Genomic DNA, 22104 nt, shown 5'->3' on the forward strand with positions numbered 1-22104 from the left:
ACTTAAAATATACCATTTGACTCAACTACAAAGCAAGTCTTAATAATAATAATAATAATAATAATAATAATAATAATAATAATAATAACTAGCTCTTAGGAAAATACCCATTCAAATGAAGAAAATTCTTTTCATGTACTTGAGTTTATATTAATAAATTATTATTTTAAGTACGTCATATTCTAATAAATATCATCATTTACGAAAATTGAATACTTAACTTTGCTTGAGGGACAAGAGTGTCGAATCGCTCATATCAAATACGCATTAGTAGATTTTATCATAATTTTACAAGTATAAATTAGTTAGATATATATACCTGAATTTAGGTAAAATTCACTCTTAAAACCAAACTAACATGTTAAAAGTGTATCCATCCAATTGTCCTACAATTCATTGCTTACTCCTATCAAGAATGAGGCCAGATTCCATTTATGTCCATATTTGCTGGAGGACTTGCCGGCCACCCAGGTCTATGGATGCATCTACTTTTAAGTTAAAGAAAATGACAATTTCTTTCTTACAAGGCTCACATTTATAGTTGGTTTTTTCTAAGCTGCAAGCAATCTAACCAAGGTTTTATTTGTAATTTTATTCAACTTGTCTTAGACATTATATTATGAAGAAAATAGAAGGCAGAAAATTAATATTTGTTGAGAGTGTAGACTGGTGCCCTGGCAAAATCGAAAAAATTCATATATATATATGAACATATAATCTGCCTCTCAAACAAGACCAAAGCAACCTGTGTTTTGTGCAATGGAGTTGTGGACAATTCCCAGAAAATTTCTGGTAAATATTCCTTTCATTTTGGTTATTTCTTAATCTTTCTAGCTCTAGATTATGTAGGAATTCTCTCCCTCTGATTTTGTTCTGAATTTTCAGTCACTTTCTTGGCTCTGTTACAATGGAAAAGTGGCAGAAAAATGAAAATCGAATTCTTGCTTGCCCTTTTTTCTCTGGCCCTCTCATGTACTTGTTTGGATTGGACAGGTGATGGATGCTGTGGTAGTAATTGGTGTTTTGCTATTTCTTTGTACAAGTGGAGTTGATAGCAGAATAAGTACTGAATTGGAATATCTAGCTATAAGTTGCAGAGCTCATGAGGCATCATTGGTAGATTTTGGAGGGGTTTGTGATGGAGAAACTTCGAACACTAAAGTTTTTCAAGCAGCAATTGATCATCTGAGCCAGTTCTCATCAGATGGTGGATCCCAACTGTATGTTCCTCCAGGAAGATGGTTAACTGGAAGTTTCAATCTCACAAGTCATTTCACTCTCTTCCTTGACAAGGATGCTGTTCTAGTTGCCTCTCAGGTCAGAAAAAAATTCTCATCACATGGTTTTCAAGTTAGTTAATGACTTTTCAGCCTCTCAGGATAAAAGTTGTTGCCTTCAAAACGTGAAGAAATAAGTTTCTTTGTGGCCAGGATCTAACCAATTGGCTATAAATGTGTAATCCCAAATTTCATTCTAGTTAACACCAAGAACTCCAATTTCAGTGCTTCAAATTTCAAATACAGAACAGCCCACTGTATCTTCTATGATGGAGAACTAGCATCTCTTTATGATATGGGGATAAGGCCAGGCTCAATGTCTAGAATAGGGCAGTATTCAGTAGACACTAGGCTGAATCTTGAGCCATAAACGTTGTGGTCCTGTAGTGAAAAGTGCAGCTTGGAAAGGCCTAACGGACGATAGGATCAGCGCTTATGAGCTAAACAGTTCAACTCTCAAGGACTCAAGGCCACAAAAAATGTGCATTCTACACTTCTCTTAAATCAAGGAGGGATGTCATTTGAAAATGACCTTAAAGAAAAGAGTGGGTTTTTATTAATTGACATACTGATTCTTCTATTTCAATCATCGAGTCCTTCCCAAACTCACCATTTTCACGAGTTTTCCTTCTTCACTCTCAATCAAGTCTCCAATTTATGATGTCATTTCTTGATTATATATTACTATCCAATTATGAGCTTAATATGTCCTGCATTTTGGAAATTTGTTTAGGATGAGAGTGAATGGCCTGTGATTGAACCATTGCCATCCTACGGCAGAGGAAGGGATACAGAAGGTGGAAGATACAGCAGTCTCATTTTCGGAACCAACCTTACTGATGTTGTAATAACAGGTATAATCTGCTAGTAAATTTAATGAGACTCTAAAAAATATCAAGAAATGTATGACATAGTGATTGGGACATTTTGGTTTTTAGGTGCCAATGCCACAATTGATGGTCAAGGTGATCTCTGGTGGAAAAAATTTCGCAATGGAGAATTGAACTACACCAGGCCTTACCTGATAGAAATCATCTACTCCAACAACATTCAGATATCCAATCTTACATTGATGAACTCTCCTTCATGGAATGTACATCCTGTTTATAGCAGGTACCTTTATTGTCCCTACTGTACTATGCTTCATTCTTTTGGATTTGTTCTGATCAAATGGATATTGAATGCAGCAATGTTTTTGCACAAGGCTTAACAATTCTTGCACCAGTGACTTCTCCAAATACTGATGGGATCAATCCAGGTGAATGTTATTCTCAATTCTCCAAACAGTTTTTCATTCTTGCAGCTGTGTTTGTTTTGCTTTCAACCAATGCCAATCATGTGAAAATTTGTTAACTTACACTTAATGGGTTGATTATGGATTCTGCAACTTCTGCAGACTCGTGCACCAACACCAGAATTGAGGACTGTTACATTGTCTCTGGAGATGATTGTGTGGCTGTTAAGAGCGGCTGGGATGAGTATGGTATTGCGTTTGGGATGCCTACCAAGCAGCTTGTAATCAGAAGGCTCACTTGCATTTCTCCATTCAGTGCAGCAATTGCACTGGGAAGTGAGATGTCAGGGGGCATTCAAGATGTCAGGGCAGAAGATATCACAGCTATCGATACAGAATCAGGTGTTAGGATCAAAACTTCTGTGGGAAGAGGAGGTTATGTAAAGGAGATATATGTGAGAAGGATGACAATGAAAACAATGAAATGGGTGTTTTGGATGACAGGAAATTATGGCTCTCATCCTGACAATAACTATGATCCTAATGCAATTCCTGAGATTAAAAATATCAACTATCATGACATGGTTGCCGAGAATGTAACAATGGCAGCTAGACTGGAGGGCATTGCTGGTGACCCGTTCACTGGAATCTGCATATCTAATGTCACCATTGGGCTCACACAAAAACCAAAGAAGCTTCAATGGAATTGCACTGAAATTGCAGGGATTTCGAGTGGTGTGACACCAAAACCATGTGATCTGCTCCCAGACCAGGGGCCAGGGGACATTGCATCGTGCAATTTTCCTGAAGATAGCCTGCCAATAGAGAGTATTGAGGTAAAGATGTGCTCTTCCAGTAGAAGGAATTTGTGACTGGGAACTAAGTTTCTGTACAGGGCAACATATTCTCTGTATGTACTATTAACAATTTAGTGTGAACTTAGTCCACACAGTATACGAGACCATTACAATGATCTCAAGATATACCCACAAATCTCCATTAGAATAAAGAAAGATAGTTGCTTAGTTCAAAACATTAAAACATATGGAAAACTATAATCAAGCACCAAGGTTAGATTGTTTTTCTTTGGAATATCTCTATCATCGCATATGAGATTGTTGTTTGAGTTCCCCAAATTCTTAACAGCCAATTTTCCCAAAAACCAGCAATGCATCTCCATTTTCCATAATATACTTCCGATGGATACTCTCTCACTTAAAAAAAAAAAGTGAGTTCTGAGTGAATCCTACATAGTTATCAATGAGAACTAGGTTTTTGTTCAGCGGCACTGAATTCATCTCCAAGGATTGGAATTCTAATCGAAGGCAATTTAAAAAAAAAAACTGCCCTTCACATTACTATCTTGATTTTATTTGAAAAACTAGACATTAGCTTGCACATTGTGCTGCAAAATTTCTTATTGCAAATATATGTTTGAATTGCTATTCATGGCATCAATGATCGAATTTCTTAATAAAAAGTATAAAAAAAAAAAAATTCACATTTTTATTACAAATAAAAAAAAAGGTACACAAAAAAGCTTTAATCTGAATGAGTAAATAATTGTGAAAACTTTTTAGTAAATTAAACGATAATTTTTTTGAGAGCAACCTTTGACTATATTTATGAGACGAGATTGTTTAAAAAAAAAAAAAAACATTTGGGAGAAAACTTACCTATATATATATATATATATTCAATGTTTTTCTCTTTAATTTTTTCTGAAGATGTAAATGAAAATGTTGGTATGTAAAGTACACAAGTGAAGCAGTGATAATTGGTTGTTTAGTTTTTTATAATATTTAAAATTAAACATATATAAAAGTAAAGAATTTCTAATTCAATAATTATATAATTGCATAAAAGAAACTAACATAAGATAGTTTTTTTTATTAATAAGGGATTGGAAGAGTTAGAATTTGAACCTAACTCTATCAGGTGAGTAATATATTTTCAGCCACTAAATCAAGTCAAGCTAGACAACTAACATAACGTAGTTAATAAACAATATAAAGAGTTAAATAGTTTAGATAAATTTATTAGAAAATTTTAGTAAGTTATATTTATTAGAGACCAACTTTATTATATCTATATAGATACATAGATATGGAAAATTAGATCCATAAGGAACACAATATGCTCAATCTTTGATGAGCTCATATCTTAAAACTCCCAACTACTAGTACTTACAGGAGATTTGCACTTAACGTATTAACATAAAACTAAAAGCATCCAAATCCCTGAAGAAGATATGCATAGGTATCTAGAACATTGGGCGACTTTGTCTTTCATAGTCGTGGAATGCCAAGTTCAAGTACTCCCAGGAAATGTTGGTGGACAATTGTGTATTCAAGGGAGAGAAATTATCCCAATTCCCAATGTATTTCTACAGCATATTCATTTTCTCCTAATGTGCTGGAGGATCTGGATTGAACTCCAATGATTCCCTCCAGATGAGCTCCTTGATGTGCTCTTCAGTACATGATGGGTGCTCAAAATCAAAATGAAAAGGCCTGGGACAGACAGGCTCATCATAGATATCATGAAGGGATGACAAGTATGGGTGACAAAGTGCCTCATCAACTGCAAACAGATGCAGAGGTATAACTACCCATTGGTGGTGTAGAAACAAAAAAGAAGTAGAAGTCAATGTTTAGAAGTGCTGCACTTCCTCGTACCTGTAATGCGCTTGCTGGGATCAAAAACAAGCATTTTTTCCAGCAGATCAGCAGCCCCAGGAGACAAATTAGGAAACCTAACAGAGAAATTCTGCTTTCTGTATTTTGGAAGCTGTCTAAAATATCTTCGGGCATTATTACTTCGGAGAAAACCAAGGCTGGCGTCATCAGGTGAACCTATTAACTTTTTACAAAAAGGAAAAAAAAATGCATGTATGATCTTACTTTTAACAACTTAATGACAGAACAAAGAAAATTTCCCTCATAAATCCATAGAAAAGAGAACATTCAAGAGGGATTATTTTCTTCTATGAAACAAAATGTTTGCATAACCAAATAGTCTGAACAGGTTGGCCTTTTTTACCATGTAAAAACTAAATACATACTAGCTCCAAAACACATACCTCAGTAATAAGCCTCAGTTGATGAACATAATCTTTCCCAGGAAACAAAGGTTCTCTGGTCGTAATTTCACCGAGGATGCAACCAACAGACCAAATATCAATTGCAGCAGTGTACTCAGAACAATTAAGGAGCAACTCTGGTGCTCGGTACCAACGAGTGACAACATACTCAGTCATGAAATCTGTTTCAGATGTTGTCCTTGCCAATCCAAAGTCTCCAATTTTGAGATCAAATTTTGCATTGAGAAGCAAATTGCTGGGCTTAAGATCACGATGCAGGGCATTGGCTGAATGCACGTATTTCAGTCCTCGTAACAACTGATACAATAAATACTGCATAGATTTCATTGAGAATCTATCAATTTCAAACCCGACTAGACATAGTTTCATGCTTTTAATCAAGCTGCAATAATCACCAAGATGCCGCTCATTCCTTTTTCTTATGTCAGCTTTGCTTTGTATGATCTCATGTCTATTGGAGAAAGACCAAAAGTCTAAGGTATATTATCAATTTTATATTCATATTAGGTGATCAGAGAGTTCATCAATCAGCAAGAAAGCACCTGATAAGCTATGAAGTTATCAGCTAAACTAATTATGAGGGAAAAAAGCCCAAAAGATATTCTAGGTGCCAAACCTGACAGTGATCATAAGTCAGCGGTTGATCTGAATGAATAAAGTGATGAAGATCAGTGTCCATTAATTCATAAACAATATACACATCATTGAAAGCCTCCTTTTTTGGTGGTCGTATAATGTCCCTGATAGCAATAACCTGTGCAAGGGAAGAAGTGAAAAACTAAGCACAATAGGGGGCAGAAATGGAAGGTAGAAGACGCACAACCATCTCCAAACACACAAATGAAGGTAAACCAACAAAACAATACAGGGATGAACAGAAGTGGTGTATAAAAAGGATTCTTGTTCAATTGCAAGGATGATATCCATAAAATTCAATTATTGCCATGTAGAAAGTATTCAAGTTCAAAACATGGATTGCAAAGTAGTGTATTTAGCAGAACCCACATCCCTTTTCCTGAATCCATGCTATTAAAAGATGCTTAAAACAATCAAATGCTTAGGAGCCCATGCCATGTATGCATTTTAGTACCAAAATACAGCCAGTGTGTCCTGTGTTAATATGATTTCAATATTAGGAATCTAGGATAGACCACAACTCAACCATGGCCAAAAATAATCATGAAAAACAGAAGGCACATAGATAATAATAATAATAATAATAATAATAATAATAATAATAATAATAATAATAATAAAATTTGGATATTCAAGGCTTATTGAAAATTACATTTTCATGGTCCATGTGGCGAAGAAGCTTAATATCTCTCAATGTTCTTTTGGCGTCTATTCTGTTGTCAAATGCATTTCCAATCTTCTTAATGGCAACTTCCTCGCGTGTCTCTGAATTCACAGCAGCACTGAAAGGAAAGTAATTATATATTACCACTCTTTCCAACATACAGTTAATGATCTAACAAATGCACAAGAAGATATGTTTTTCATGGAGTTTCTCAAAGTAAACAGAGGATCTATTTGGCATTGATGAGGTGCTGTTGAGAAAGGCAACTCAACTCAACTCAACTAAGTTTTTATCCTAAAAATTTATTAGGGTTGGCTATATGAATTCTCTTTCTCCACTCTAAAAGATTTTGAGTTAAATACTTGGAAATGTGTAATGCTTCTAGGTCATGTTGTACTACTCTCCTCCAAGTCAGTTTAGGTCTACCCCTTCTTTTCTTTCTATCCTCTAACCCAATGTGCTCTACTTGTTTAACTGGAGCCTTCGTATGTTTACGCTTTACATAACCAAACTACCTCAATTTCCCTTCTCTCAACTTATCCTCAATTGATACCACTCCTACCTTTTCTCTAATACTCTAATTACAGACTTTATCTAGTTTAGTATGACCACTCATCCACCTTAACATTCTCATCTCCGCAACTCTTATCTTAGACACATATGACTCATTCATTGCCCAACACTCACTGCCATATAACATGGTCCGTCGTATGACTGTACGATAAAATTTTCCTTTCAACTTATTGGGAATCTTGCGATCACATAAAACTCTCGTGGCACATCTCCACTTCAATCATTCGGCTTTAATCTTATTACTAACATCCTCCTCACATCTCCCATCTACTTAAAAGATTGAGCCGAGATATTTAAAGTGATTACTTTGGGGCAATACCACTCCATCCAAATTAACTCATTCCCTATCACTAGTTCGGCCTTCACTGAACTTGCAATGCATGTATTCTGTCCTCGTTTTACTTAACTTAAAGCCCTTTAACTTTAGAGTACTTCTTCAAAGCTCTAACTTTCTATTGACTCCTTTTCGCGTCTTATCACTATATCATCCGCAAACATCATGCACTAAGAAATACTTTCTTATATATGTTTCATCAATTCATCTAGAACTAATATAAAAAGGTAAATGCTTACAACTAAACCTTGGTGTAATCCAACTGAGATAGGAAAATCTTTTGTGTCCCCTTCCACTGTGCGCACAATAATAGTTGCTCCTTCATACATATCTTTCAACACTTGTATATACCTAATAGATACCCTCTTTTATTCTAACACTTTCCATAAGACATCTTTTAGAATACTATCATAAGTTTTCTCCAAATCAATAAAAACCATGTGTAGATTTTTCTTCACATCTCTATATTTCTTCATCAAAGTTCTAATGATAAAGACCGCTTCCATAGTTGAACGACTGGGCATGAAGCCAAATTGATTGGGAGAGATAGAAGTGTCATTACGTAGTCGATGTTCCATAAATCTCTCCCACAACTTCATAGTATGGCTCATGAGTTTAATTCTTCTATAGTTTGAGCAACTCTGTATATATCCCTTATTTTTAAAAATAGGTACTAAAATAATTTTCCTCCATTCATTAGACATTTTCTTTGAGTTTATAATCTTATTAAACAATTTAGTTAATTATATCACTCCTATATCGCCCAAACACTTCCACAATTCACTTGGTGAGAAAGGCAATATTTCAAAAAAAATTATTAATGACTTCAAATTTTAATTTAATTTTGTGGGATGCTTCAGCTTTCTCAGATTACTTATTTTCAACTCCATCTGAAAGGAAATGGAGCCGGAGAAACTTTAAACAGTTTCTCTAATTTGTCTGTCCTTCAAGGTACATAACAAGTGAGAAAAGGTAGTTGAAGCCACAATAATTTGTACAATTGACTCTAATTAACACTCGAACTCAAGATCTCACAGCATGATTGTAGTACCACTACCACTGAGCTAAAGCTCATAGAAGCCATATTTAACAAAGTTCCAAACAGGACAAAATATTCCATACACAAAATCTATGCAATTATCAAAGACATACATAACTTAATAAGAATTATCAACAAGAACAAATAAATTTGGCGACTGCTACATGAAAATGAAAGTTATCCATTTTTCTCATCCAGAATAAACCTTAGAAACATACTCCTTCTACACCCCCTCATGTATCAAATAGGTTATCGATTGAATTTATGCCCCTCTTTCCTTGATAAATTGTGCAAGTCCTGCCGGAACACCATTAATCATACCATCCAAGAAATCAAACAAGGTCAACAAAAATAATAGTGACGGTTGAGAAAGAGATAAGGAGATTATTACACATAGAACATAGCCAACCATTCTGTAAATTTATGGAAGTTGTGAAAAGAACTAGCAACCAGATGAAATTTCTATTCCCAACTTATGCGACGAGCAAAATTTTACACTTTATCAGATCATGTTTTCTTGAAATTTTATGGATCAAACAGATAATGAATATAAAGAAAGCTCATTTGCTTATAGACTGACCACCAAAATAATCCATCAGGAAGGCATAGTTTTAAAAAAACTTTAAAACCCACTTCCCATTTAAACCGAAAACACACCAAATTCCCAGAAAGGAAACAAATATATATATATATTAAGGGGGTAGAGAGAGAGAGAGAGAGAGAGAGAGAGAGAGAGAAGATTACCAAACAATGCCACAAGAACCACGGCCGATGGGGCGAATGGGAGGGACGTACTTACTGGAGACCTCGAACAAGTTACCACACACATTATATTGAACATAGCGACCCCCATGTGTGGGCACTCCTTTGATTTTAGTAGCAAGAGCACCCTCTGTTGTTGAACTTGAACTGGAGCTTGAGTCTTTAGTACTTGCAGCCATGATTGTGTTCAATAACAACCCTCTTCTGTTACTCCCTTCCTGAATGTAAAGGGAGGATTTGTTTCCTTCCTTGTGGAAGAGAGTTCGAGAAGAGAGTGTGAAAACCGTGAAGCCAAAGGCAAAACACAAATGGGTTTCTTCGCGTTGCCCGATTAAAGAACAGATAGCTTTTTTCCTTTTGCTTTCCACCTTTTGAATATACATCCGTGAAATGAAGCAGACTTTTTCTTTCCAAATTATTATCTATATTTTAAAAATGGCGGTTTTGGTTTCCTACCCAAGTTTTCCCGCCAGTCATTCAACTTTATGAGACCCGAAATAACAAAGAATTTTGGGAACGAGAAACTGAAACTGAGAAAGTTAACTGCAGAGAGTATTAATTTTTAATATTTTAAAATTATTTCATAATATTTTACTAAAAATTTTAATAATATATTTTATAATAAAAATATTTTTAAACCAAAATTTTTATAATAATAAATTTATATATATTATTATAATTTTTATGTATTAAAATTTTAAAAATTTTATATAATTTTAATGATATAAAAAATTAAAAAATAAAAAAATTTTAATAATTTAAATTAATATTCTAATAATACTGATACCATTTTGCGACTGTCACACGTTAACGATTGTTAATTATTTTATATTTATACAATATAATTTAATTGAATTGATCACTAATTCAATACTAATCAAATTGGTCTCATCCAACTCATTTCCTACCAATCACAGCTCGCAGCATAGAAAATCATACCCTTATATTTTTTATTGGTGAAATACAATATTGTAATCTAATAGACTATTTTTATCTATTTTTATATATCATATTTAATTTTTCATGATAATTAAAAAATTATTAAAAAATAATATCATTATAAAATAATATTAATAATTGATTAGACTTTTTTTATAAAAATTTATTATATTTAATAAAAATAAAAAATAATTAAAACTGCTTAATTTTTTAAAAATAACAAATAATTTTAAATAAAAAAATATAGATATAACAGATAAAAATAAATAGAGAGAATACAATATAAATCAGTTAATCATAATTATAAATTTGATTTGATTTGATTTTTATCATTAATACTAATGATTTATTTTTATTCAAATTGAGAAGATAAATTCAGTATGAAAAATAATATTAAAATACTTTTCACAACTTAAGACCACATAGAGATGGTAAAGAAGTTATCAAACAGTCATGCCTCGTAATATCTAAGCTTATCACGTGAGGTTCCTCTCATGCACCTTCATAAATAGCACTAAATATAAACTCTAGATGCAGAACACGTACACGGATCCATCCACCATTCACTTTGCTTTAAAGATTCGGTGGTTGCACGCCCACGGGATATTTGCTTACTTTCTCCTCACCTGCTTCAACAACCTTCTCAATCTCGGCCTTCTTTTTATCCTGGTGCATGGCTTCATTGCTCTCTGGTCTCAAGATTAAATGATTAGTTGAACCCAACTGGTCCTCCAATGTAGACAGCATACAGATTGCTCAAAGAAGATGACATGGCCATGGTCGGATTTGCCAGTTCCAGGTTGCCAGAAAACAAGAATATGATAGAAATAATACATTGTTCAAGCACAGGATAGAATAACTTCCAAACAATTTATATGGTGTTTCTTGTCATTCATGCGTTAACCGAACAAAATTTTGCTTTAATGATTATGTGATACAATTCATCGAATTGACAAACTAAAATGAATTTTTCATAACCAAATGATACAAATGGATCGTGATTAGTGATTATGGGAAAGAAAAAAAAAATTCCAATGGGTGCATGGCATGCAAATCTGATTATTAACCAGTCTCAGCTGCAATATACAGACCAGGGCAGGCAACTGAAATCCTAACCAAAATATCTGCCTCTCCTGCATTTGAGACTCACTCTTTTTCCTTCTAAAGAGAAATTACAACTGCCTTCTAGCTGCAGCCACAACAGAAAGCGTCACAACAGGATACAAAAAGCAAGAAAAGCAAGGGGGAGGGGAATTTTTAAAAAATTTGGTGCATCCAAGGAAGCAGCAGAAAACTTGAAAGTCATGGGTTCTCTTGTGAAAAATCTTTCAAAAGTAATTGGGCACGGTAAGTAAATGAAATCAATGATAGTTGGATATCCATACCTTCTGTTTCAAGTAAGCAAGAGCATCTCTCCTCGAAGAGAAATTGGAAAAAAAATAAGATGAATGCTCTTCAATGAGAACTTTCAGCTTTTTTAGCTTTAGTGACTCTCCTGGTGCCTGAAAAGATCAATTGGTCAGACAATCAACCAATTTATGCAAGAAACAATCAAATATTTTTATACAGCTACCAATGTTACATGCTGCACCTGACGTAGAAGCTGCTTACACAGCTTTTTCAAATTCAATTTTTTCTCATCAGTGATTTTCATTTCTGGAGTGCTGTCATGTTTTCGTTTTCCTAAGGAACCAAAATCAGCAGAATCCTCATTATCAACTTTTTCTTCATCAACATTTTCCATTGCTGGATTATCGTCACTTTCCTCTTCTGCTAAGGAATCAAAACCAGCAGAATCTATATCATCAGTAGCAGAATCCTCATCATCACTGTTGCTAAAAGATGTCTTTTTTCCCTGAAAGCGGACACCAGCTATTTTCTTTGGCTGATCTTTAATGCCCAGTCCTTGCTTTCCAGCTGTGGCTTTGTCCTGGAAATTGTAGAAGCAGAAAAATTGCATTAACGGACAGCAAATTCTACATTGGCTCACTCCTCCACCGTGCCCCGGTCAAAATGTAACCTAGCAACTACTAAAATATAACTTATACTTCACTGCACTCATTTTGCTTTATTTAGGACATTCAACAGCACAGCAAGAGAATCATAAATATATCAAACAAAACCTAGCAAACAGGAGGGGTCAAAATTCCAAAGAAAGAATTTGAAAAGTAAATACTTGGACAAGTTTGTAAAGGTTCTCCTGATCTTCTTCAAGGAATCCAGTCCTCTCATTAAAATTTTGAGCATTTCCAGTTCTATTTGACTTCTTTGTAGTTTGAGTTCCAAGAAAACCTCCTGAGACAAATCCTGATTTATAGCCCCACCATTCTTTAGAAACTTGTTCAGCTTTGGATTCTGCGAAATGCACTGAAGTCACTTCTTAAACAATCGACTAAATGACCATTTCCAGCTCAAAATCAAACACTCATAATTGTTGAGAAAATCAAGGATTTACAATATTACATTTACAGAACACATACATGAAGGATAGACTTGAATATTCAAAATGTCATCACCATTCACCAATTAAGAATAAGTGTTAAACATAAGAAAATCTAGAGCTGCAGCATTGCTTTCACACAAAACATAAATAAAGGATTGAATTGAACATTAAAAAACGTAATTACCAATTAGAAAGAAGAAAAGTGTCATATATTAATATTTTTACCTCCAGGATAAAAAATTTCAGTCTCAAATGCTTCTGCGAACTTCAGTTTATTTTCCACATTAGGATTTGTCTGGGATGACTCCTCAACCTTTTTGATCTGCAGGGGAAAAAAATTTGAACTCAGAACCTTATTTAATCCAAATTGAATTAGAAATATGAAAAAACATGTCAAGCCCTTTAAAAAGACAAAAAGGACACAGGGAGTAATCTGTAGCAGACAATCTGATGATCATCTTGGAGAATCCAGATTTTGAATGAGATAGTAACAAGCAACCTTCAGCATTTCAGCCATAAAATTCAACATATAACACACTGGAACTATTGAATACATCAGAATTTCTGCTACTATTTAACAAATGTGTATTCAGCAATGTTTAGAACTTACTAGAATTCCTTCAAGATCCTTTGAAGAATAAGCATGGACAAGCTTCCCTCTCTCTCTTTTCTTATATCTGATAACCGTTGGAGAAGAAAAATATACAAAAACATATGGCATTAAACAAACAATTGCTAATAGACAAGTCATAGGTGATAAGCAGATGCAATTTACACAACTAAAACTTCATCCAAAACTAATTACCATTGACTACATAAATACCAAACTAATAAGCAGAATTACAGACACAAAAGTCAAAAACAGCTGCACCTACCTTCCCTGTGGTCGAGTAGCCTTGACAACTGGTTCTTGATGATCACTAGATATGCCAGTCTCTGTTTTTTCTTGTGTATCCTTCTTCTCAACAACTGCTAGTGCGAGAGATTATGGTTCTCAGACAATAATTATAACCTAGATACCTAATTACTATGGTATCAAAATTCCAATGTGCCATACCTTCATCAGATGCATGTGCAGCTTGCTGTTAATTAATTGAATACAAATAGAAAAGAGAAAGGGGTCAGAATCGAGTCACTTGAGTAAATATTGCACATAATTACAAGTTACAGAAATCACAGTTGAATAATTATCATGCAGCGTACCACTTTCAATCTCTTGAGAATACTATCAAATTGAGTAGTATCAAATGCCCAATTGTTTGGCTTCTCTACACCAACACCTGTTTCAAATTTTGTTTAAAAAAAAAAATGAGCATGTACTTCCAAGAGGTAAGCAAAAAAATAAGCTGCCCAACACCTTGCGCGTGTTTCCCTTTGCTAACAGAAGCATTTCTCTAAGGGAAATCTCCTCTTCTAGCATCATGAGTGAGTATATTTGCTTACATTAACTTGAAATCTGTTATTAAAAAATTCCTACACATTTTCCATTGCCACATATTATCTCATCAACCAAACACGGCATAACATATAGATTACAAAACAGAACAAAATAAAGAAAGGAGAATATTAAAAAGAAATTAAAAAAACAAAAAGGAAAACTTGAATTACCAGTAGTGTCTTGTTTGTTCTTGACTCTGACGTATCCCTTGATCCCCTGCTTGTCTTTCCCTAGCCCCTCTCCTTCTTCCCATCCCTGCATATATAACGTCAAAACAACAATCAACAAACACGCACGCCCATAAAACACTATATATATATATATATAAACATGTCGATACGGTACCATTTGTTTCATGAGGCGAAAAGCAGGGGATGCTCTTGCGACGCCGACATAGCACAGAGGGGCTTCAGGTGCGGCCATTTTTGCCGCGTTTGTTTCTTCTTCTTCTTTTTCTTCTTTATTTAGCTGGCCGTCTTCTTTTGAAGGAGGAGGAATGAGGAATGAGGAATGGTTTTGGTAGACTAAGAGAAGCAAAAACCTAGAGGTGAAGTGGAGAATTTATGGTGGTTTTGGAGGGTTTTGCGTTCAGTGGAGACGCAACCCTTTAGCGGTGAGGATTTGATCACCTGTGTATAAAATATAACATGTTTGCTATTTGCGGGTCCCACACAATTCGACGCCTATCCTTTGATTTCGCCTTGGCCGTTCTACTAACTAGCATAGAGATGCATTATATTTCTGCCGTCAGAAGAACGACGTCGTTGCTTCCTCTGCTGGGAATGGGATGCCCATGTTTTGTTGGGGAATAGCTCCGTGTTCTTTTGCCATTGGTACTTGGTAGAAGAGCAATACACTGACCTACATAAATCCAACACATCAATCCGAATCAAATTAATGTTAAATTTTAAAATTTATTAATTTAATTAATTAATTTCAATTTAATATTTTAATAAATTAAAAAAATTATTCAATTTGTAAATGGTACGAACGTGAACCAAGAGAAAAATACAGCATATTTTTTAATAAAAAGGTATGTTGCTCTTATAAAGAATGGTGCTGTATGAATAAAGTAGTGCTGCTTATTATAGTGAATAAGAGGAGAGTTTGTGGCACCAGGGGATGTTAGATAGTTGTAACTAAAATGTTGAGTTGTCAATTTATTAGGAAGTTGGTTAGTTTGTTATCTGTTGTAACCGCTTGTGTAATTTTGGCTATAATAACTTGATAGAGTTATAGAATCAACATGAATATGATAAGTGTAAAGAATTGAGTCTTCTTATAATGAATTCTTCTTCTTCTTCTCTCTTATAAATTCTATTCCCCTATTCTCTGTTTCTCTTTAGTTCAATCTTTTGATAGTTTGCATATTTGATATCAGAGCTTATGATTCTCGAAAATGGCAAAAGGAATCAGAGGGCAGGAGTGAAAATAGGTAACGGCACCCATGATTTGTGAATTGGAGTAAAGGCAAGAGGCCATGTGTAACACCCATCACTTTAGCTAATATTTGCATTCGACTGTTCCAGTGACTAATGTCTATCCGGATAGCTAGAATGACTATAACTATATGTAGACTAGAGTGAGGAGTCATAAATAACTCAAATAATAATAAGAAAAATTTAGAAAAAATTTTAGAAATAAAATACACCCAAGTTAAATGAGCCGATACCCTAGCGATGGGTAACCTAATAGAAAGTTACGGTCTTTGCGGCTAGGAGCCCTAAACCTGGGAGAAAATTCATAAAATAATTTTTGGGACTCCAAAAAAGAGTAATTGAGGTTTCGATGGCATTAGAATGCCAAGAAAAGGCTTAAAAATTTTTTTCGATTGGTACAGACGATTTTGGCTCAATAAGCCAAACGGATGGCATTTTGATCATTTTGTCTTCAGATATGATTTTTGGCCGACTTGTCCAATTAAGTAAATAATTATTATGACATAAAATATGAATAAATATTGCTAAAAATTGAATTGAAAATGAGTAGAAAAGAAAAGAAAAAAAATATATGAAAAATTGAATTTTGACATCACATGATGTCATTAAAAAGCTCCCACCAATTACATTTTGACAAACCCTTAATAAACCATTAAAAAGAAGATAAAATGAGGAAAAAACTTAAAAAGAACTCAGCTTTCTTCTTCCTAAAACACCAGCCGAACCAGCTTCTGTCATAGTCCACCATTGTTGTTTCAAAATTTCTTCATTTCTTCCTCAATTCAACCCTAAAACCCCTAGCTCACTTCATTAAAACTTGTCCACTTCTTTTGGGAAGGTGTTTGGTAGCCAAGAAAACTAAATAAAGTGAAGGAAAAATTGAAGTTAGCTAAGGGAAAATTCTGCTCACAAGGTTAGTGCCTTATTTTTCTCTCTTACATCTTTATTTCTTGTTAGAATAACAAATTAAGTAATAAATTGAAAAAAAAAATTGAAGCAAACTATACATGTTAGGGTTTTTTTGAATTTCAGTAGCCATAAACTTCCATGAGTTTGATGGCTTTTAATGGACTTAAAATGATGTAGGGATGTCCCTTGATATATATAAGTGAGATAAAAATTTTAGTAGTATGTATAATGCAAGATTAGAGAAATTGAAAACTTAGGGTTTTGAGCAAATTGGAGTTTTGCTCCTATAATGGTATAGGAACATTTTAATGGTCAGTTAGTGACCATTTGGTAAATTTTAAACTTAATATGAAGTGAATTGAGTTATTGAATGTTAGAAAAGGTAGGCTGCCTTGAGTGCCCAGCAGGTTTAGATTTGAGTCCAGCATGTTTGGGCAGCTATAACTTGGGTTGTGTAGGTTCAATTGGTGCAAGGCTAATTGGACACGAAATTAGACACATAATAGCATAACTTTGATGAAGGAAACCTGTCCAGAAAACAAACTTAGGATGCCTTAAAAATTGACCAAATCCGGGTAGCATCAATTCTGCCTGGGCAAAATGACCAAATAACCAGTGTTCATTCATTTGGTCATAACTCAGTGTAGAAAGGTCCAATTGACCTGAAATTTATATCAATGGAAAACTTAGGCAAATTAGAACAACTTTCATGTAGAACACAAACTCAAATTCTGGACTTAACTAAATGAAATTGCTAGCCAAAATTGGACTACCAAATCTGGCAGAACTAAAAATTGCCAAGAAATTCTGGGTAAAAGCAATCCGACCAGTTATGGTGCGATAGCCATAACTTGAGCTAGAAAACTCTAAATGGAGTAATTCAAAAAGTAAAATGTAACTAGACACAATAAAAAACAACTTTGATGGAGAACATTTGGCTAAATTCTCACTGTAGAATGGCCTAATGGAATAGTGAACTCTAGCACCCAAAACTAAAATTTCTGATTTATTTTACATTGGTTAGAAGTATGGATTGGCAACTAATGTCAACACTTTTGGAAACTAAAATGTGGTAAATCTATGTGATTAAAATGCATATAACTATTATATATGAGAAAGTCAATATTTTGACTTAAATGACTAAATAAATAATAACCTTACATGTTAAGTATAAATATTCAAGAAATAACTTTGTAATATGTTCTAGTAGGCCTAATATGATTGGTTTGGATAGGTTGGCATGCCAATAGGGTTCTGATAGCAGTACTGCGTATGGCTTCATGCCATTCTGTGATATGATAGCCTATGGCTATCTGATTATGATGTTATATTTGGCTTTATGCCTTATTGCTTTTATGGCTTATTAGCCATTCTGTCTGCACACCGGGAGACACATTGTGACCGATGGTGTGACTGCCTGAGGTACCTAGTACCCAGTGCTTGTTTACCCATTTATCCAGTCCGGTCAATTTGTGTAGTTTACTTGGGCATGGAAAAGTATAAATGTAATTGAATTGATTATTAAAGGAAGTAAGGAAATTAAATATTAAGATAAAGAACAAGAATGATTACAATAAAAAGAGGCTCAAAATCATCAAAAAAATGATTAATAAAATGCTAGAAAGAGTTAATATCATAAGATGTAATTAGCCTTCGACTAAACAATAAGTTAAGAATATTAGCAACTGAAAATATTAGCAATTAAATAAATGAGTAAGAATATTTAATTATTATGAAAGAATTGAGCGCTTCTGAAGAGCAATAAATTACAACAAAGGATAGTTAATACTAGAAGTATTATATAAAATTAGATTAAATTTCAGAGTATCCAAATTTTGATCCATTTCTTTTTTTTATTGTATATTATTTTCTTGTTATATTATTGCACCACTAAGCAACAATGCTTAGCGCGATAGATTTGTTTCCTCGCGCAGGTACTGAAGGTAAAGCCCAACGAACATTAAACAGAAATTTTGGAGTTCTGATCTACAAAAGTGTCTGAAGTATTCAAGATTGCTACCTCCTCAGCAATGTATGTAGATAGGGCCCATATAGGTAATAATTTGTATGTTGTAGAAAATGCTTAGTTATAGTGTTGTAATGTAGATTATGAAAATGTAATTAATAGGTATGTGATGTAAATTAATAAATCGGTTAGTTCATATGTAATTAAATTGTATATCATGTAAATTAATGAAGATTGAAAATTTACATATATAAGTTGAGCATGAATGGGATGTATGGAAATGGATATGAATGAAATTGTATAGATTTGAATACTAAATTGAAATATATAGATGATGCATGAAATGATGAGATCTTTATTTTAAAATATTATTGAAATTTTCAAACAGGTGAATAGTGAAAAACACGTCAAACTGGTGATAAAATCGGGGAAACTCAGTTAGTTTCTCTGTCAAAAAATAATTGATATTAAATTAAACGAATTCAAAATTATTGAAAGAATAAAGTAAAATAAGATAGGGTGCTCCGGCACCGAGTATAGCACGCCGCGCTCAGCTACCATGTAGACGGGTGAGGGGTGTCACACCATGCTTCGCACTAACATGACAGAACTCAAGACATCGTTAGGGGCATTGAATCTTCAAAATCAAAAAATGGTTAGTCAAGAAATTGAAGAGGTAACCAAATCTAACCCTGGGGGGCAAACTACTAAGCTAGAATTTCCTCTGTTTGATGGTGATGGGTTGGACAACTGGTGTTGAGGGTGGAGTATTTCTTTAAAGTAGGAAGTGTTTTGATGGAAAATAAAGTCAAGATCGTTGCAGTTCATCTGGAAGGCAAGGTGATACAGTGGCATCAAACTTTTATTAAAGCTCATGGAGTTGAGGCTTATCAAGTTTGGGAAGGGTATATTAGGGCTTTGAATGCCAGACTTGGAACTCATGCGTATGATGATCCCCTTTTGGAATTATGGAATCTTAAGCAAATTGGGACATTGCAGGAGTATTTGGAGGCTTTTGATGAGTTATTTCCTAAGGCTCACATAAGGGAAGACTAGGCATTGAGTGTTTTTTCTTTCTAGGTTGGTGGACAAGCTTCAAATGCTAGTGTGCATGTTCCAGCCAAAAACTCTAGCTGAGGCATATTCTTTGGCATGCTTATAGGAGATTATGGTTGCAACATTGTAGAATAAGCCCAAGCCTCAATATAAAAGCAATTCTTTGGTGCAAATGAGTAATCAATTTTCTAAACCCATTTCTTCTATGACTTTTACTAAGTTCACTAGGTTTCGTGACAATGTTGGAGTATTATCGACTCCTTCAGGCTCTCATTTGCTTCTTCCTCCACCTAGAAATAAATCTTTGACTAGTAAAGAATTAGATGAGAAAAGGGCTAAGGGTCTATGTTTTTGGTGTGCTGAAAAATATGTGCCAGGAAATAAGTGTAAAAAGAAATAGGTGTTCACTATGGATCTAAAAGTAGAAACTAGAATGGAAGATATTGAAGAGGATGCAAATCATTATGAAGTAATAATGGAGGAAATGCAACTCTAGTTGAATGCTATTTGGGGGATAAAGGGTACACAGACAATGAAGTTGTGTGGAAGTAGTGGGAAAAGAAGTATACAAGTGTTGATCGATACAGGGAGTAGCCACAATTTTGTAAGTGAGAAGTTGGCTATAAAACTTGATGCATGCATTTTATATCATCATTTAGGTATAATTTTTACACATAATTTACCATTGTTTATAGCTATTACTGTAGATATTAACATATATTTAGTTAATTTTGCCTTTTTATACTTCTTAGTTTAATTTTAGAATTTATTTGTTTTGTAGGTTAAATTTGGAGAATTTTGGTGATATTTTGATCAGAGCAGCCATTTGTAGAAAATTAAAGTTGAATTGCAAAATTTTAAAGTTGAATTAAAGAAACAAAAAGTTACACAACCTCTGACACAGCTTGTGTCACAGGTTGTGTCATTGTCAGATATGAAGTTTTTCTTAGGCAAAAAGTTACACAACTTGCAACACAAGACGCAATACAATCGATTCAGCTTGTGACGTTTTAATGAAAACTGCTGATGTGGCACTTTCACTCCTCTAATTTAATATATCATTTTCTCCAGAGTCTTCTATCTTTTAACTCATTCTAGGGTAGACTTCTGAACTATATATAAATACCTTTATCTCTTTCTTTCTATAAGGAGAAAAGAAGGGAGATTTTTGCAAGAGAAAAGAAGAAAGAGAAGCATGTGAGATCGAGGCTTGCTGCAGAAAAAGGGACGCCATCTGCAACATTTCAGCAGCAGTTTCTTCACCATTTTTACTAGATTTTTCTATCCCTTAGCTTAGATTTTCATTTCTTCTTCATTTCTATACTTGGGTTTGTCTTGAAATCATGATTTGTGAGTAGATATTTGAGATTCTAGAGATGAGTATGTAAATATTGCTTTTTATTGTGATTTTTGAACTGATTTAGTCATTTAAATGAGATTTGTTGCATTTTGATTTATTGCTTGTGAGCTTATTGCCTTGCTTGATGAAAGGGCCCTCATTAAGTTAAGTTTTATTCCTTAATAGATGGACTGAAAAGTGAAAGTTTGGGATAGATAATCTTGCAATAAACTTAGTTTTCTTGGTATTAGAGATAAGCTAAGAGGATTAAGAGGACTTTTAAAATCAATTAGAGCTTAAATTGAGTTTTTGTCAGGTTTGAAATATTATGAAAATAGGGTTTGATTTGATGAATACCAACTTTAAAATGTTTGAAAAATGTTTCGAAGAACTAAGAATTGATTTCCCTCAAAATTGCAATTCTCATGTGTTTAGCTAAATTGAGGATAAACCACATGCAAATAATATTGAAAACCCTATTTCTAGAATCATTTTAATTTTCATTGAAATTAGATTTAATTCCTCCCAGTTTTATAATTAGTGATTTCAATTTGAATTTTAGTCATCTACCTTACTTAGTTTAATTAATTATTTGATTTGGCTTAAATTCCTCAAATATTAATTTTAATTTTAAATTTCATTACCAGTATTTTTAAATTTTAGCATTCTAATTAGCTTATTCTTTTATTTTTAATTTAAGTACAATTCCCTTGGGAACGATATTTTTTTTAAACTATACTACTGTGATCCGTGTACTTACAGAAGCTATTTCACAATAATATCAAGTTTTTGGTGCCGTTGCCGAGGAATTGTTTGTTTTTAAGTTGGATTTTAATTATTTTAAGCTGATTAGAATTTTTATTTTCTTTTATTTTCACTGCTGTTCCTTATGTTTTTCAAGTACTTTTCTTGTTTATAAGACGATCGAAAAGCACAAGTGATACTTAATTGTT

At 33.7% G+C, this 22104-nt stretch overlaps 3 protein-coding genes across 6 annotated transcripts; 1 reads left to right on the plus strand and 2 right to left on the minus strand.

Annotated features, from left to right (window-relative positions):
* Window positions 1-456: 456 nt before the first annotated feature.
* On the plus strand, window positions 457-3605 carry LOC110658467 (probable polygalacturonase). Its single transcript, XM_021816087.2, has 6 exons — window positions 457-792; window positions 994-1317; window positions 2011-2131; window positions 2216-2390; window positions 2465-2535; window positions 2674-3605. Exons 1-6 carry the CDS (start codon window positions 760-762, stop codon window positions 3381-3383), a joined length of 1434 nt encoding a protein of 477 aa, XP_021671779.2. The 5' UTR covers window positions 457-759; the 3' UTR covers window positions 3384-3605.
* Window positions 3606-4521: 916 nt separating this feature from the next.
* On the minus strand, window positions 4522-10046 carry LOC110658468 (mitogen-activated protein kinase homolog MMK2). Its single transcript, XM_058153687.1, has 6 exons — window positions 9605-10046; window positions 6903-7032; window positions 6231-6368; window positions 5594-5926; window positions 5190-5373; window positions 4522-5094 (listed from the first exon to the last, which is right to left on the minus strand). Exons 1-6 carry the CDS (start codon window positions 10003-10005, stop codon window positions 4919-4921), a joined length of 1362 nt encoding a protein of 453 aa, XP_058009670.1. The 5' UTR covers window positions 10006-10046; the 3' UTR covers window positions 4522-4918.
* A 1375-nt stretch (window positions 10047-11421) lies between these two features.
* On the minus strand, window positions 11422-14968 carry LOC110658469 (G-patch domain-containing protein 1). Of its 4 annotated transcripts, none has more exons than XM_021816090.2 (11): window positions 14788-14968; window positions 14613-14697; window positions 14208-14284; window positions 14062-14086; window positions 13880-13976; window positions 13615-13681; window positions 13230-13326; window positions 12738-12928; window positions 12153-12491; window positions 11947-12063; window positions 11422-11750 (listed from the first exon to the last, which is right to left on the minus strand). In XM_021816090.2, exons 1-11 carry the CDS (start codon window positions 14863-14865, stop codon window positions 11673-11675), a joined length of 1251 nt encoding a protein of 416 aa, XP_021671782.2. In that variant the 5' UTR covers window positions 14866-14968; the 3' UTR covers window positions 11422-11672. The 4 variants fall into 4 exon arrangements, with proteins under 4 accessions (XP_021671782.2, XP_021671783.2, XP_021671784.2 ...); XM_021816091.2 differs by having other exon boundaries at window positions 13880-13973; window positions 14788-14967; XM_021816092.2 differs by having other exon boundaries at window positions 12738-12916; window positions 14788-14967.
* Between the last annotated feature and the right edge of the window lie 7136 nt (window positions 14969-22104).

The sequence above is a fragment of the Hevea brasiliensis genome, chromosome 9 (assembly GCF_030052815.1).
Source record: "Hevea brasiliensis isolate MT/VB/25A 57/8 chromosome 9, ASM3005281v1, whole genome shotgun sequence".
Lineage (NCBI taxonomy): Eukaryota > Viridiplantae > Streptophyta > Magnoliopsida > Malpighiales > Euphorbiaceae > Hevea > Hevea brasiliensis.